Raw genomic sequence first — 14,814 nt, forward strand, 5'->3', positions numbered from 1 at the left:
GGGCAATCTACCAAATGCAGGTTCATCTGCACAAAGATGGAAGGGGAGGGTAGAGTCGCATCCAAGCGAGCGACCAGATCTTCCCCCCATGCACGGTTCCTGGCCCGTTCTACCGTGAAGCCACGAGGGAAGGGAGCTGGGGAATAATGAACGTTTGACTACCCAAGCACATTTAGCATGGCACTAGGCCTGTTTCCAACTTACCTCGTGGCGGATAACCTTTGAATCAAAGCTGCGAACCCTTGTCGGCAATCAATGTCACAGCGCCCAGACAGCCAGACAAAGGCTTCGGAGGGTGACCTTCCTTCGCCTCAAGAGGACCAAGACGGGACAGGAAGAAGGAATAGAGCTCAATCACGGAAATTTGGCTCCCTGGAGAGCGCGTTCCGTTGCCAATGCACCCCTGAGCGAGTTCATAATGGATAAACGGGAAGAGACCCGACAGCCATGGTTAAGTTGGACGGAGGGGTCTGAACATATATGAAGACCTCCTTCTCCCGATTGTTTGGTCGAGGCGCGCGCTGTTCTGTCTACCGGCGCAATCGTCGCAATATCTCTTTTCAGGAACTCATCACGGCTTTCCGGTCATGATGGCGTCTTCTCTGTCCCGCTTGGGCCTTGCCACTCTCTTCATAGGCCTGGCAGCGGCCCAGCGTCAGATTGGGCCCGAAGAGAACCACCCCCCACTCACGACATGGCGCTGTACCAAGGCCGGCGGCTGCACTGAAGTCAACAACTTCATCGTCCTCGACTCCCTCGCGCACAACGTCTACCAGGCCAACGGCGGTGGAAGCTGTGGCTCCTGGGGCAGTCCGCCCAACGAGACGGCGTGCCCGACCAAGGAGGCCTGCGCCGAGAACTGTGTCCAGGAAGGTCTCGACGACTACAGCCGCGTCGGCGTCACGACGAACGGCGGCGCCATGACCATGTACCAGCTCAAGGACGGCGTGCAGGTGTCTCCGCGCGTGTATCTTCTTGACCCTTCCAAGGAGCAATATGAGATGATGCACCTAACGGGCAAGGAGTTCACGTTTGACGTCGACGTATCGAAGTTGCCGTGTGGCATGAATAGCGCCCTGTATACCTCTGAGATGGAGGCCGACGGTGGCAAGAGCGCGCTCAACACTGGTGGCGCTCGTCACGGCACGGGGTACTGTGACGCCCAGTGCTATACTACGCCGTTCATCAACGGTGAAGCCAACATTGAAGGATACGGTGCATGTTGCAATGAGATGGTGAGTTGTCTGTCCTTGGTGGGTACTCAAGAAGCGACTAACGTGCCATCACAGGACATATGGGAGGCCAACTCGCGTTCTGCTCATCTGGCGCCGCACCCGTGCAACCAGACTGGTGTCTATCTCTGCGAGGGCGAAGACTGTGCCTTTGAAGGCGTCTGCGACAAGAACGGTTGTGCCTGGAACCCGTACCGGTCAGTGACCAGCTTTGCAGCCCAATAGTATTGAACAGAACCTAACCCTAGAAACAGAGTCAACCAAGATGACTTCTACGGCCGCGGCTCAGGGTTCGATGTCGACACCACGCGTCCCTTCACAGTCATCACACAGTTCCCCGCCAACGAAGCCGGCGTCCTCACCGAGATCCACCGCCTCTACATCCAAGACGGCCACCTGATCCGCAGCGAGGTCGTCAACAACACAGATCTTCCGCAGGTCAACTACCTCAACGATGAGTTCTGCGCGGCGACGGGCTCGCGGCGGTTCATGGATCTCGGGGCGCACCGGGAGATGGGCGAGTCGTTTGATCGGGGCGTGGTGCTTGCGTTTAGCATCTGGTGGGATGCCGGCGGTGGGATGAGGTGGCTGGACGGTGCGCCGGAAGCCGGGCCATGCAATGAGACGGAAGGATTCCCGGAGAACGTTGTCAAGGTTGAGCCGAACCCGGTTGTGACGTTCAGCAATATCAAATGGGGCGAGCTTGGGTCTACGTTCAAGCCTCAGTGTAAGAACAAGCCCAGGAAAGTGTAAGTCGTCTAGAGAATAGCAGTCCACTTTCATGCGTCGAGTTTTGTCATTCTCTTTGATATGTCGCCTTGTTGGTATGTCCGTAGACCATCATGTTTGATAAGGCATCGTGACTGTCCTGGGGAAAGGTAAAGTTGTAGAAATGAATAGTTGAGAGAAGGGAGAAGAAGGTTCCAGGCCGGAGAGGACCGCCGAACGCGGCCCTACCAGATTGGCGGTTGAGTCAGCAGTCCAGAGAGCTTGGACGCGTCGCGTAAAGTGGTCGGTGGTTCCTGCCGCCGATGGTCAAGTCGCCCCGCGGTTCCAGCTCCGACCATGGATAAGCTGCGAACACCTCCACCTACTTACATGTTCCCTCTCCGTCACTCTCGGGATGCCTTTCAACGTTTCCGAGCCATCGCGAATACATAACAGCGCATAACATGGAGGCAGCAACTGAGCGCCACTTCTTCCACCACGGCGCTCCGAAGCCTGGCGCAACCAAGACCGCCCTCAGAGTAGAGTATCCCACAGTCCTACGAACGCAATGCACTTTCCCGATCATTTATGTGACACTGCTACACGATGGGAGCTTTTTCTGACTGGAATTTACTGCAGGCCATTGAGAGAGAAAAGCTGGACTGCCAATGGTGCCAGATTCGAGCATTTCCGAACCATAAACAATACCCAATCACTATCGTAAACGAGGTCGACGACGAAATAATACCGCCCAACTTTCGATTTCTGCAGCACTCAAAGCTCGGCCACGGGGTACAAGCCGCAGAGGATAGTTTCCGAAGCGGATGCGAATGTGAAGACGAGGAAGAATGCCAGTATGCGGGCTGTCTCTGCCTGCAGGAGCAAGAAGACGACTCAGATGACGAGGGCGAAGCGAGAAAGAAGGCCTACATGTACCATATGCACGGCGTCAAAGCTGGGTTGCTGCGGTCAAAATTCCTGGGCTCGACGCGGCCCATTTACGAGTGCCACGAAGGCTGCGCATGCGACGTGACCTGTCCTAACAGGGTGGTCGAGAGAGGTCGTCAGGTTCCTCTTCAGATTTTCCGGACTGAGAAGACGGGCTGGGGTGAGTTGAGCTGAGAGGCTGCTGCCATGCTGGAGAGAAGCTTACTCTATGAGAATAGGTGTTCGATCGTTGCTCGACATTCGACGAGGACAGTTCGTCGATAACTACATTGGCGAGATCATTACACCACAGGAAGCCCAACGCCGACGGGATACGTCGAATATTGCGCAACAGAAGGACGTGTACCTTTTCGCACTCGACAAGTTCACGGATGAAGACTCCCCTGACATGCGCCTGCAAGGCCCCCCGCTCGAGATAGATGGCGAATTTATGTCCGGCCCGACTCGCTTCATCAATCACTCCTGCGAACCGAATTTGCGTATCTTTGCGCGCGTGGGAGATCACGCCGACAAACACATTCACGACCTTGCCTTCTTTGCGCTTCGCGACATTCCCCGAGGAGAGCAGCTCACGTTCGACTACGTCGACGGTGTCAGCGACGACGCTGTTGATGCGAAGGACAAGAGCAAGCAAGGCGACATGGTTCCGTGTCTTTGCGGCAGCAAGAATTGTCGCCAGTTCCTGTGGTAGTCGTTCAGTATCAATGATATCTGTCTGGATTCGATCGCGTTTCTAGCTTCTGGTTTGTCGGAAGGTCGGATACCAATTCGATGCTAGCCGCGAAGTGCCACATACTGTCGGCGGTAGCGGGATTTGTGGAAGTCAAGGAGCCGTCAATGACGAAAGATGCCAACGTCATCGGCATCGGGCTTTTACAGAGCTTACCTCCAACCTTGCTGATAGGTACGGACGGAAGCCTGGCTTCAAAAATGGGCCCAGATCGAGAATACCGGGAGACAGCGGGCAAGGAAGACTGGGTCAGGTGCCGAGACGGCATGACACGGAGGCTCTGTGGGTTGATGAAGCATCAAGCCTACAAAGAGCCCACAATTTGGATCTTCAGGGATGGCCGGTGCGCCCGGTTCGTCTGAAGAGGCGGACAACTCGGGACGTCAAGGGGGGATGCCCTGGATTGGGACATAAAGCATGGCCTTACTGACGTCCAACTCGTGCACGGCGCACATGTTAATTGTCAGGTCGGAGGGGGCATGACGCGATGAAATGCATCTAAGCCTGGGACGCAAATTGAGGTGTCAGATCTGGTGTTGCGATGGAGACGCAGATCTTATGTGCTATTAAGGCAAACTTCCAAATTGGCGCTGGAGTCAGGTAACGGGATCTCGGCAATGGCGTTTCAATTGGTGTACGTAGTAATACGAGACGGGCCCCGGTCGATATCCATTCTAGAAGCGCCAATTTGAGCACCGCTATGACCTCTACGAATACTACTAGGAAAAGTTGAAGTGATTACCTAGTGAATTGCCTTCACGGATGGTGTCTCTACCTCGCGTGCGTGATCGAGATGTGCCGGTAGAGGCGCCTGCTATGAGCCATCGGTATGCAGTTGGCCGCTGTCCCGTGTTTATTGATCAGGCGTCCAGTTCATGGTGGCTCAGCAGAACCTTGGAGTGATCCCCTCACAACCAACACTGAGGGCCAATCGTAGTGTATGTAGAGCACGAGGGTGAAAAAGAAGGCCGATGGAGGAAGAGTCTTGCGGCATGAAGCGAGTGGGTTGGGCTGAGGAATGCTGGGGAGGACCCTGTGCTGGGCTGACTTTTCGGATGGATCTCGCCAAGGCACTTGTGACCAAACCTTGAGGAGCTGGACTTACAGAAAAAAAATAGCTGTGGACACTGAAGGGAGTTTGTGTGTCTGTACGGATATGAGAGACACTTAGAGGAGAGAGAACCATGTGGCTGGGCCGATCCAATGTCTCGATCCATTGTCTCTTAGCGTCTTTCGAATATTTCTGAAAGAGGATAATCCACGTGCAAACGGGAGACTCGAAGGAGCAAAACATGTCTTGATTTGGATGCTGAACCCAGAGATATCCCACGGTTGCGTGCATTCAAATCATACACAAGGTACGGAGTAAGGTAAGGTAAGGTACCTCGGATCTTGAAAGAGGAATGCTCAAAGGGGGAAAAGGGACGAAAAGTCGAGGTCCACTGCTTTCTCGCCTTATCTCTTCGCAAACGAAGCGGACGGGAAGCGAAAAACAAGCCCAATTTCGACGTCTCATAGCGGCAACCCACTGGACAAGCCTGGACTAGCACCATCCCTGCTGCCGATATCCTCTTCCGGGGAACTGCAACCACTGATCATCTGCTGCATTCTTTCCATTTTTTAACTCGAGATGTACTAAGGTACCTACCTAGGTATCCGTAGAGGTGGGCGATAAGGTACCAAGAGAGACTCACTCACCACACTCACCTTGCCTTCACCATCTCACCTCTCACCACTCACCTCACCTGCTACCTTACCTCTCGCAGCAATCCTTCCTTTCGTCACCACTGGACCCCAGGTGCCTAGCCACCCTCCCAAACACAGTCCTAGTCCCTCACTGTCTCTCGTCACTTTTCATCTTCTCCTCTGCTGCCCTCCTTCTGCCGCCTGTAACGTTTTTGAGGAGCTCCTCTCTGCTCTGTGCCTCTCACCACCCACCTTCACTCTGCTCTCGTTCCATTCGCAACGCCTCCCCCTCGAATACGTACCTTTCTTGACTTCAGCTACACCACTTCCCGTCGCTCTCCCCACGCTCCGTCCGGGACCAACACGACACAAACACACACACACCTTTTTAATACACGACAGCCGCAGCTCGTCGACCAACCAGCGTCAGATCGTCACGTCAACGACACAAGGGTCTAGACCCTCCAACAGCCCATACTCGTTTCCTCTCCTCTTTCAACATCGCCCCCGTTTTCACCACCCGACCTCTCTACGGCAAAGCCACTAATTAGTTCCCGCCAACCTTTTGACATCTTTGTTCAGTACAGCTAGCCAAAGCTTGTCTTGACTCGTCTTTCATCTCGAGGTCAACGGCGACACTTGATCATCACCAACACGCCGCAAATCACAACCTGGGCAATGGCACGAGACGCATCAGCTTGCTAGAATCAATCTCCCTCGCCAACACAGAACCGAACACCCCATCCTCCATCTGAAGGCGTTGACAATATGGTAAATATTTACTTCCTCTCCCTCTCGTCTCTGTATGATACCGCCGTCGGACACTACTCCGATACGCCCAAGCGCTCTTCCTGCCAATACCTGCATACCTCGTCCGACCACCTCCCGCATGTTCTCAGACTGACGATCCTTCTTGCATAGGGCTGCTGTCTCTCCCGTCCCCAGGGCTCTAACGCCCACTACCCGGGTCCGACCAACACGGGCTCCGCGAGAGCTATCAACTCTGCGCCCGCCTCAGTTCATCGCGACGATGACTCTCCTGCCGAAACAACACAGACCTCCTCCGGTCGCCGTCGGGGCCGCCACTCCAGTATGCCTCTCGACAAGCACATCAACAAGCCTCTGCGCCGCCACGTCTGGACTTCTAAGGGTCGCGCCTGGACCCGTGTCGCAATAGACCGCGAGCGAAGAGACTTCTTTGATACCCGCGTTACTGGCCGCCCAGAAGTCTGGCAGTCTTTGCGCGCAGCCCTCGAGGTTATCTGGGACCCCGTCGGCCAGAGTGCCGCTGACGACGGCACCGATGGTCTTGCGACAGCACAAGGCATTCTTAATGCGGCAGAGATCACTCTTCCCACGGGTAATCTTGCTCAGGGTGCCTACGATCAACTGGGCAACTACTATCCCCTGTCTGAGTGGCTTGTCGCCAATCCCACGAATTTGGTAGAGGACGATGCCACGATTGATGGCGCCGACGAAGCGCTCTCTACTAGAGACCTCAAGGACGATCTTGCGGGAGGAGAGGAGACTACGGAGGAGCTGGACGAGGAAGACAACGTCCGCCGGAGAGAAGAGAAGGGTAAGGCCGTTGTCGACGCCCGGGACCAGCTCTCCGTTCTAGCCCGCCTGAGCGAGACTGCACGCGATGTCACTGTCAGCTTTGTCAAGAGCGATAGCGTCAGAACTGTTGCTCGTAAGATCCAGGAGCAGTCAGGAGTAAGTAACATATCTTGAGTTCCGCCTCAGCCTAATTATCCTGGAGAGGGCATCATCTAACAAGCTCCCAGCTCGCTAGCACCAAAAAGATTCGCATCGCCTATATGGGCAAGATCCTTAAGGACAATCTCTCCCTCGCTGAACAGGGCTGGGCAGAGGGTCATGTGGTCAACGCCCTCGTTTTCGACAGATAGCATCATCGAGAATCGCAGGCGGACAGATATGCGTCCATTTGGCTTAAGACGGCATGGGTTCGCCGACTGAGAACGTCGTCTCAAGACATGCAACGCCATCTACACTCTTCTCCTCAGTAAAGAACGACGACAAACATAACGCACATTGCCATGGCGTACGCAACACGGCTGCAGGCATGGCGCCACCCCGATCACATTCGATTCGATTTGATTGGGTACACACCTCGGCATGAATTTTCCTTTGGTCTGGCTTTCCTCAGTCTGGATAAATACCCCCTTTCATTATGGTGCGGGACTCTTTTTTAATATTCCCTTATAGTCGATCAGGCGTTCCGGAGGATGGAAACCCACTGCCTCACAAAAGAAGTTGGTCAGCAATTCATTGCAGGCGTTCGTTTTTTCCATCATGAGCACTTCACAGATGTTTTGGTTCTTTCTCTTCTTAGTTGTTAATAGCGGTCATTACGATCATTCGACAAGCGAGCCTTTCTCCAAGGTGTAGGGCAGCGATGAGTGGCTGTCACTGCGGAGAGGTACAATACCAATAATTACTCAAGATCCGTTCAGCCTTTTTATGTGTTGCAATGCCTGTTCTCCTCGTGTGATTTAGGAGAGGCAAGTAGAGACGATGATCACCTTGGACTTTGAAAGTCTCATGCACACGTTCATACATGCCCACCCAAATTTGCGTGCAGGAAAAAGACCATTTGTTGAACATCAAGAACATCTCATTTCTACCTACTCATGACGCCTGACCGGGCTGCACTTTTTACTCTAACCTCAAAGAGATAAGAAAAGGAGAGGGGAGTCTCTCCTTCTCAACCCCCACGCCCCCTTGTTCATTCCCATTTCAACTCAACTCGACGCTTTCAACAAGCTAGCCACCACCACCACCACATGCTTTACTTTTCCCCGGCATACACCATCGAAAACTCAACACTTGTGTCTCTTTCCTGGCTCTTCATTACACCTGTAGCCATAGTGGGCCTCAGATAGCCAGGGGAACAAACCGCAAGTCTCCGTATATAGCCTTTCATCCCCTTTATCAGGTCTCTTATGCCGCTGAGCCAATCTTATTGAGACCCTTGAGGGATCCCAAGCTCAGGGCCAGACCCTGCGATCTGCTTCTTATTCTGACGAAGCCAGTGATCGGTCCGTCTTCGCCTTCCTTCTCGATACTCAAGTTGGCCAGAGCATCCTCGCCTAGAAATCGTGTTAGCTTGCAAATGCTGCGAATATCAATGAACCAGGGAAAGTAAACTTACCAAATACACTGCGAGCGTACAGGTTGGCACTCAGGAACTGGCAGTCGCCCTTCATGCTAGCCTCGGGGGTCAAGCAGTTCATGTTGGTCGCCGCCATCAGCTGCTCGAGGAAATCGCGCAGAGACTTGGCCTTGGAGTTGATGTTGACCTTATTCTCCCACTCAAACTCGGTCCACATCGTGCGGAACTGTGTCTCGGTACATGTTGCCGGCTGGATGTAGTCCATAATGTCCACATGAAGGTCGTTGAGAATGACGACGTTTGTATCCGTTGAGTGAGCACCGTCGTAGACAACGTTGCCAAAGATGACACCAGTATCCGTAGAGGACACCTTGATTGTGCACTGCACGTTGTGGAAGTCATGAGGTCCCAGGTTTTGTGTCGTCGGCCGCTCAACGACCTTCAAGTCACCGAGAGTGGCAAACTCGACGGAGAGATTCTGCAGCGTCTCCATCGTCTGGTTGACCAGAAGGACGTCCAGAACGATGTCGAACTGGTGAACCTTGACGTAGGCCTCGGCGTAAACAGGGTCGGAGAAACCGGTAAGCTGCACCACACGGCTGAGCTTAGACGAGAGATCCTCAGCGGTGGCCTCTCCGCCTGTTGCGCGCTCCAGGTCAACCTCGATCTCGTCCAGACCATCGCTGGCATTCTTCTTCGAGAGCTGGCGGATCTGAACGACATCGTCAACCTGGATGGCCGTCTTGGCCTTCTCAACGGCCTCCTTGGCGGCCTTCTTCTTCTCCTCGGCCTGGACCATTGCTCTGAACGCCTTGCGGGTGTCGTCGAGGTAGACAGTCTCGAGCTCCTTGTTCTGGGCGAACTCGGCGAGCGAGCGGACGCAAGACATGATGCGGTCAACCGAGTCCTCATCAATGGGGGCCTTGACGAATTGCGACTGGCCGACGCGGATGATGGAGATCATGATAAGCATGGCCTCACCGCGGAGAGCATTGGTGCGCGCTGACTCGGTAGAGATCTCTGCGTGGCGCATAACCAACTTGACGAGGGTGGCGGAGAGAACGGTTGCGAGGTAGTAGTCGCCGTCGAGAATGAGCTGGCGCAGAGGAGGCTTCTGGGCAGCCTTGACAGCCTCCAGCTTGGCAGCAACAGCAGACTGACTGGTAAGGGCGGTCTCGGTCGCGTACGTTCCGTCGGCAAGAACCTTGCGGGAGCCGGTAGGTGCTGCGGGCTTTGAGTGTCCGTTGACCTGCTCCTTGTTCTCTTCTTCGCTATCGCCGTCCAGAAGTCGTTGTTCCGAAGCGAGAATCGGGATCTCGCCGAGGCTGGCACGAATGCTCTTCCATGCATCCCGAATATCGCGCTCCTCCAGGGAGTATTCTCCTATGATCCACATGATACCTCTGTACACCTTTCCGGCACGCACCTCGCTGAGGGTAGCAACCAGCCTCTGGACGATCGGCTTCCGCAGCTTAGGAAACTTCTCCACGACCTCCTTGACGAAGTTGATGACATCGACGGCTGAAGTGTTATTGAAGTCGGCGATGAAGTCCATGAGCAGGTCGACGACGCTAGCGGCAACCTCTGAGAACTTGATGGCGCACTGGTGGATGGTGTGGATGAGGAGCTGGCGGTACTCGGTGTTCTTCTCGTACTCCTGGTCGACAGTCTTGGAGAGCTCCTTCTTAAGCAGCAGCACAACCTCCTCGACATTCTTGCTTGACACCATCTCGAGAGCAATATCCAGAGCCTTGCGTCTGACATCAATATCGGGGCTGGAAAGAACGCGGAGGATCTCCATAACCAAGTCGTCCAGAATACCCTCGTTCTTTTTCCGCAGTTGATCAACCCGGTCAAGCACGATGAGCTTGACATTGTTATCGGCCTCCTTGATGCTGAGCTCGATGAACTTGGCGGCAGCGGCCTTGACAGCGACAGGGTTGTTTGTGAGGGCGGTTAATGAGGAAGCGGCTTCGTATACGACGGTCGAGGTATTGGCTTCGAGGAGGTCGAAAATGAGTCTGAGATACCGTGCCTAATCAAAGTCAGATGTGCGACAAGGCAATGTCCGTTCTCGGTTCTCGTTACCTTGTTCTGAGAGTTCTGGACGGCATCCTTGCGGATGAACTCGAGCTCAACAAGCTGCAACAGCTCTTCTGCGTTCGGGATACCCTCAAACACCGTGCTCAGGTAGAGCAGTGCCTTCTCGTGGTCGATAGAGGCCAGCGCAGCGAAAGCGTTGCGCTTGCATGTGGGATCGTTCTCGGATTCGAGGAATGTGGCAATGAGCTCTGAGGCATCGGGAATCAGGCTGGCGGAGTGTGTGTAGATGGAGGAAACCGCAAAGACGGCGTTCTTGCGCACGTAGGCGTGGCGGTGCTCGAGACATTGTCTGGCGGAGGAGAGGAGAGGCTCGATGAGCTCGGCTTCTCTAAGCTTGCACAAGAAGCGAAGAGTGTTTCCCCGGATGTACTCGTTGGGGTGCTGCAAGTCGTTTCTGATACCGTTGCTAAGGCCAGAGTGTCAGCAGGGGTGCAGCTGCGAAGGGAACGAACAAGCCAGCCACGAACCAGACCAAGATCATTTCTTGCTTCAGCTTGCCATTGGAGTCGAGCTTGGGGCAAATCTCATAGTAAAAGTACAATAGCTTCTTCAGAGCCTTGTGCTTCGAGGGCATGACGAATCGGATGATGTGCATGAGCAAGTTGGGCATGGGATCGCCATTGAGCATGATCGTGAGAATGCGCTTCATGGTCTCGACTTTGCTCTCGTCGGTGCCCTTCTCGAGCTGCGTGCGCAGGTCCGAGAGGGAGGGAACGTCGGCGGCATTGTCCTGGTGCACCAAGCTGTACGCATTTTCCAGAAAGGAGGCCATCGTGGCGGGTGCGGTGTGATGTTGCTGGCGAGGTGCCGGCGCTGTGGTTGAGGACGTGTTCAAGGGGGAGTTCGGGGTGTTCGAGTGGGATGTATCGAAGCTGGGCGGTGGGGATTGGACGGTCTAGGGACGGGGGTGGAATACGTGTTAGCTAAGGGAAGCTGTCTATCGCTGCGAGTTCACAGCCCAAAGTGACCAAACTTGAGGGGATTGGGGAATAAGACGAACATTAGGCCATCCAGCGAGACTGTCCTCTTCCACACGAGTCCTAGGTAGTCATGCGTCGCCTTGTTGTGCTGTGTTGAAAGCAATAAGTTTCGACATACGGCTCAGTAGCTGGGCTCTCTCTCACACTCTGGCCTCCATTTCGTGAATATCTGTCCCTGGGCACCAGCGCCGGACAGGTGTCACTTACTTAGGTAGTCACACGTGATTCAGGTTTTAATGGGACTTGACCCCTTGCCGCCTTGCACAAAACACGGAGACGGAACGGATTAACTGATAAGAGCCTCCCTTGGCGGGCAAGAGCTCTCCATTGGCGACTGGAGGAAGCTTGGACCATGTCGGATCGGACCCCGCTACCCTACCGGCGAGGCACCGCGGGCTAGGCTGGACTCGATGGGGACCATCCCGCTTTTCCTTGCATTCCCATCTCCAGCCTTGCAGCTCGAAGACACCAGCCGTGACATTTCACCGACATTGCCAATTGTCGCCAACACTGTTGTCACAATGGCGGCCCCCAACGATCAGTTCTACCTCCGCTACTAGTATGTAGCCAGAGCTTTACACCGTGTTATGAATAAATGCTAATTGAGATGCAGCTCCGGTCACTCTGGGCGATTCGGACACGAGTTCTTGGGTAACACCGAATCCCAACCCCACTATCCGGTTCTTCGAGCAACCTTCTGACGTTCTTTCTACCAGAGTTCGACTTTCGCGTCGTTGGCGATGGACGTAGCGCAGTCGCGCGTTATGCGAATAACTCCAACTACCGAAATGACAGTCTGATCCGCAAAGAGAGTACGGCGCCTTTCCCCTAATACTTCAACGAGCATCACTAATGGCAACATCTAGTGTGCGTCAGCGCTCTCATTGTCGACGAGATCAAGCGCATCATCAAGACGAGCGAGATTCTGAAGTGGGATACCCAAAATCAACCATCCCCGGAGATACGCTGACATACAGGGTGAAGGGAAGATGACTCAAAGTGGCCACAAAAGAACAAGGACGGACGTCAGGAGTTGGAGATTCGGCTGGGCAACGACCACATCTCCTTTGAGGTGGGTTGAAAGCGACTTTGTTGGACTCGGAGATTCGGGCTGACTGACGTGTTTCGAACAGACGGCCAAGATCGGCTCACTGGTTGACGTGACAGAGTCTGCCGACCCTGAAGGCCTGCGCGTCTTCTACTATCTGGTGCAGGACCTGAAGGCGCTGGTGTTCAGCTTGATCGCGCTGCACTTCAAGATTAAGCCCATCTAGAAGGGTGACACATCGAAGAACCTGAAGAAGGCGTCAGACTAATTTAGGCGTCAAACGACAAAATACTTGGAGATACCCCTGAGAACTGGGCCCGCATCTGTTCTCCTCCTCTCGTGCGAGAACGCTACAAGCCGGCCACGAGGACGTACCATGACGAATTAGCCCGCATGTGACCTGCGGAACGACTTTTTTTTTCTAGAAAAAAATGCATGATGCTGCAAGTCGGGTGCATGGAGGAGGGGTCTTGGGCCCTTCAGCTCAGACGATGAGCTGGCGAACGGACAAACGGGCAGGCGGGAAATTAGACAGCCCTGTTGGTCGTCCCTCATACGAGGTCAGACTCGGGAAGACCAGACTGCATGGCTACTGGTCATGTGATGTGAGGGGAAAATAACGAGATACGGTTTTCACTATTGATGCACGCACGCGCCCCCTATTCTGATGGTATTTTGAGGTTGAGTGACGATGATGTTAACACGACTGAGAGACGAAGACGAGTTTAATTTTCCAAGTGGCATGTGGCCCGCTGTCAAAAGAATGGCACACTTATTGTTCGGTCAGTTTTGTCTTCATAGGACGCCGCGCTTGGTTCGGGGATGCAGGTGGTGCGGTTCGCAGACGATGCCAACAGTTCGAGTCAGTCTTTTCACAACGGCGCATTTATACCAGACAAAGACATGTTACAGAGCACCTCGAGCTGGGACCAACAGTCGTGTCTTTCCTCGGGCCAACCATACTGAATGACGGACAGAGCCCAGCAGGGTAAAGGTCCGTTGAGGTGTGACGGGAAGAAGCCGGTACCTGGGGTTCGGATCGCGCCAAAAGAGGGAGCATGGAAGGAGGGTGTAAAATTCGATGATGCGGCGTTGAACGGCGACGCCGATCCCAGATTGACTTTTATGCGATGAATGTGTATGATGGCTACTTGTTTGCAACTAGAGACACATGCCATTGAGCATACCAAACGCGAAAGCTGACCCAAGATCCTCACCTAAGAAGGGGTGAAGTATTACAAAGGCACGGGAGGAAGGTGAGTTCACCAATGTAAGGTGAGACTGGGAGAACCCGTACTCACAGACAGTATCAACAGTGCAATGAAGAACGCGAGTCCCAAAAGGGAATCACGGGTGGTGACAGGGAGCTGCTGGGTCGGACGTTATGACCGAATACTGAAAGTGTAAGGTTAGGGATAGATGAATAGAGTGAGTGTCAATTGGCACAGCCCTTTCTCCAACATGAGGCTGAGGCTTAGACTGTGGAGATGGGGCGGGTAAGGTGAGCTTTCTTCTAGTCTCTGGAGAGTCTGGAAAATCTGGAGATTCAACTCTTGAGTCACCGAGTGTAAGGCCCGGTGAGAGTGAGGGGCATAGAGTTAAAGAGGCGAGACAACAGTCTGTAACCCAAGTTGAGAGCATGACTTCTCTTGAAGCTAATGAGTTAATGAGCACATCGTATTTTGTAGGAGCAGTTCCTGCGAGGGGTACCTATGCGCGTCCAACGCCAACCTAAGGGGAGATACGCAGAATGAGAATATGGCGTGTACACAGCAAGTGGGATGAATGACGGAGAGGGGAGTGAGAGTGCTTTGACAGTGTCTGAGGGCTTGGAGTGCAGGAAAGAGGCTGCAAGAGCACAGAGTTTGACCCCAGTCTGTGCCCGTTTTCTCCAACTCTTTGGATTTCAGCGCCCTGCCGAAGCCTCCGTCCCCCGCCATCTGAGGCTCTTGGTGCTGTGCCCTTGGAAAGTACTTGCTGGAGAGCGGGCGCAGAGTAAAGTCCGCAAGCCCGATGAGTGAGCCTTGACCCCTAAAAGTTCAACTCATGGGGTGTTTATGTTTGAGAGGTATCCAAAGGGGAGACTTGAGGAGCAGCAGTGGCAGCTTGGTGAATCCTTCAGGGCATATAGCGCAAGACTACAGGGCTGTATCGCGTTGCTGTCGCGTGCCATTGTCGTGGTCGGGACGTTACGGGAGGTAATTATGTGTGGGTTAAGTATGTGAGTGAGTACCCTGGATGAG

At 54.0% G+C, this 14,814-nt stretch overlaps 5 protein-coding genes across 5 annotated transcripts; 3 read left to right on the forward strand and 2 right to left on the reverse strand.

The window, feature by feature from the left end:
* Positions 1-587: 587 nt before the first annotated feature.
* On the forward strand, positions 588-3,579 carry CABS01_02590 (glycosyl hydrolase family 7; the record flags this gene model as incomplete). Its single annotated transcript, XM_060535968.1, has 6 exons — positions 588-1,235; positions 1,290-1,429; positions 1,487-1,981; positions 2,377-2,494; positions 2,580-3,048; positions 3,107-3,579. 6 exons carry the CDS (start codon positions 588-590, stop codon positions 3,577-3,579), a joined length of 2,343 nt encoding a protein of 780 aa, XP_060393880.1.
* Positions 3,580-4,501: 922 nt separating this feature from the next.
* CABS01_02591 (uncharacterized protein) lies at positions 4,502-4,912 on the reverse strand (the record flags this gene model as incomplete). The annotated part of the gene is made up of 1 exon (XM_060535969.1): positions 4,502-4,912. One exon carries the CDS (start codon positions 4,910-4,912, stop codon positions 4,502-4,504), a length of 411 nt encoding a protein of 136 aa, XP_060393881.1.
* Positions 4,913-6,225: 1,313 nt separating this feature from the next.
* Positions 6,226-7,214, forward strand: CABS01_02592 (ubiquitin domain-containing protein; the record flags this gene model as incomplete). Its single annotated transcript, XM_060535970.1, has 2 exons — positions 6,226-7,020; positions 7,092-7,214. Coding segments are annotated over 2 exons (918 nt in total), but the record flags the coding sequence as incomplete, so codon positions are not given.
* Positions 7,215-8,268: 1,054 nt separating this feature from the next.
* Positions 8,269-11,681, reverse strand: CABS01_02593 (uncharacterized protein; the record flags this gene model as incomplete). Its single annotated transcript, XM_060535971.1, has 6 exons — positions 8,269-8,417; positions 8,480-10,475; positions 10,529-10,949; positions 11,011-11,438; positions 11,579-11,611; positions 11,670-11,681. 6 exons carry the CDS (start codon positions 11,679-11,681, stop codon positions 8,269-8,271), a joined length of 3,039 nt encoding a protein of 1,012 aa, XP_060393883.1.
* Positions 11,682-12,044: 363 nt separating this feature from the next.
* Positions 12,045-12,797, forward strand: CABS01_02594 (mago nashi; the record flags this gene model as incomplete). Its single annotated transcript, XM_060535972.1, has 6 exons — positions 12,045-12,082; positions 12,137-12,174; positions 12,240-12,335; positions 12,390-12,453; positions 12,508-12,595; positions 12,657-12,797. 6 exons carry the CDS (start codon positions 12,045-12,047, stop codon positions 12,795-12,797), a joined length of 465 nt encoding a protein of 154 aa, XP_060393884.1.
* Between the last annotated feature and the right edge of the window lie 2,017 nt (positions 12,798-14,814).

This window comes from Colletotrichum abscissum (assembly GCF_030869225.1).
Source record: "Colletotrichum abscissum strain IMI 504890 chromosome Unknown Scaffold_5.1, whole genome shotgun sequence".
Classification (NCBI taxonomy): domain Eukaryota; kingdom Fungi; phylum Ascomycota; class Sordariomycetes; order Glomerellales; family Glomerellaceae; genus Colletotrichum; species Colletotrichum abscissum.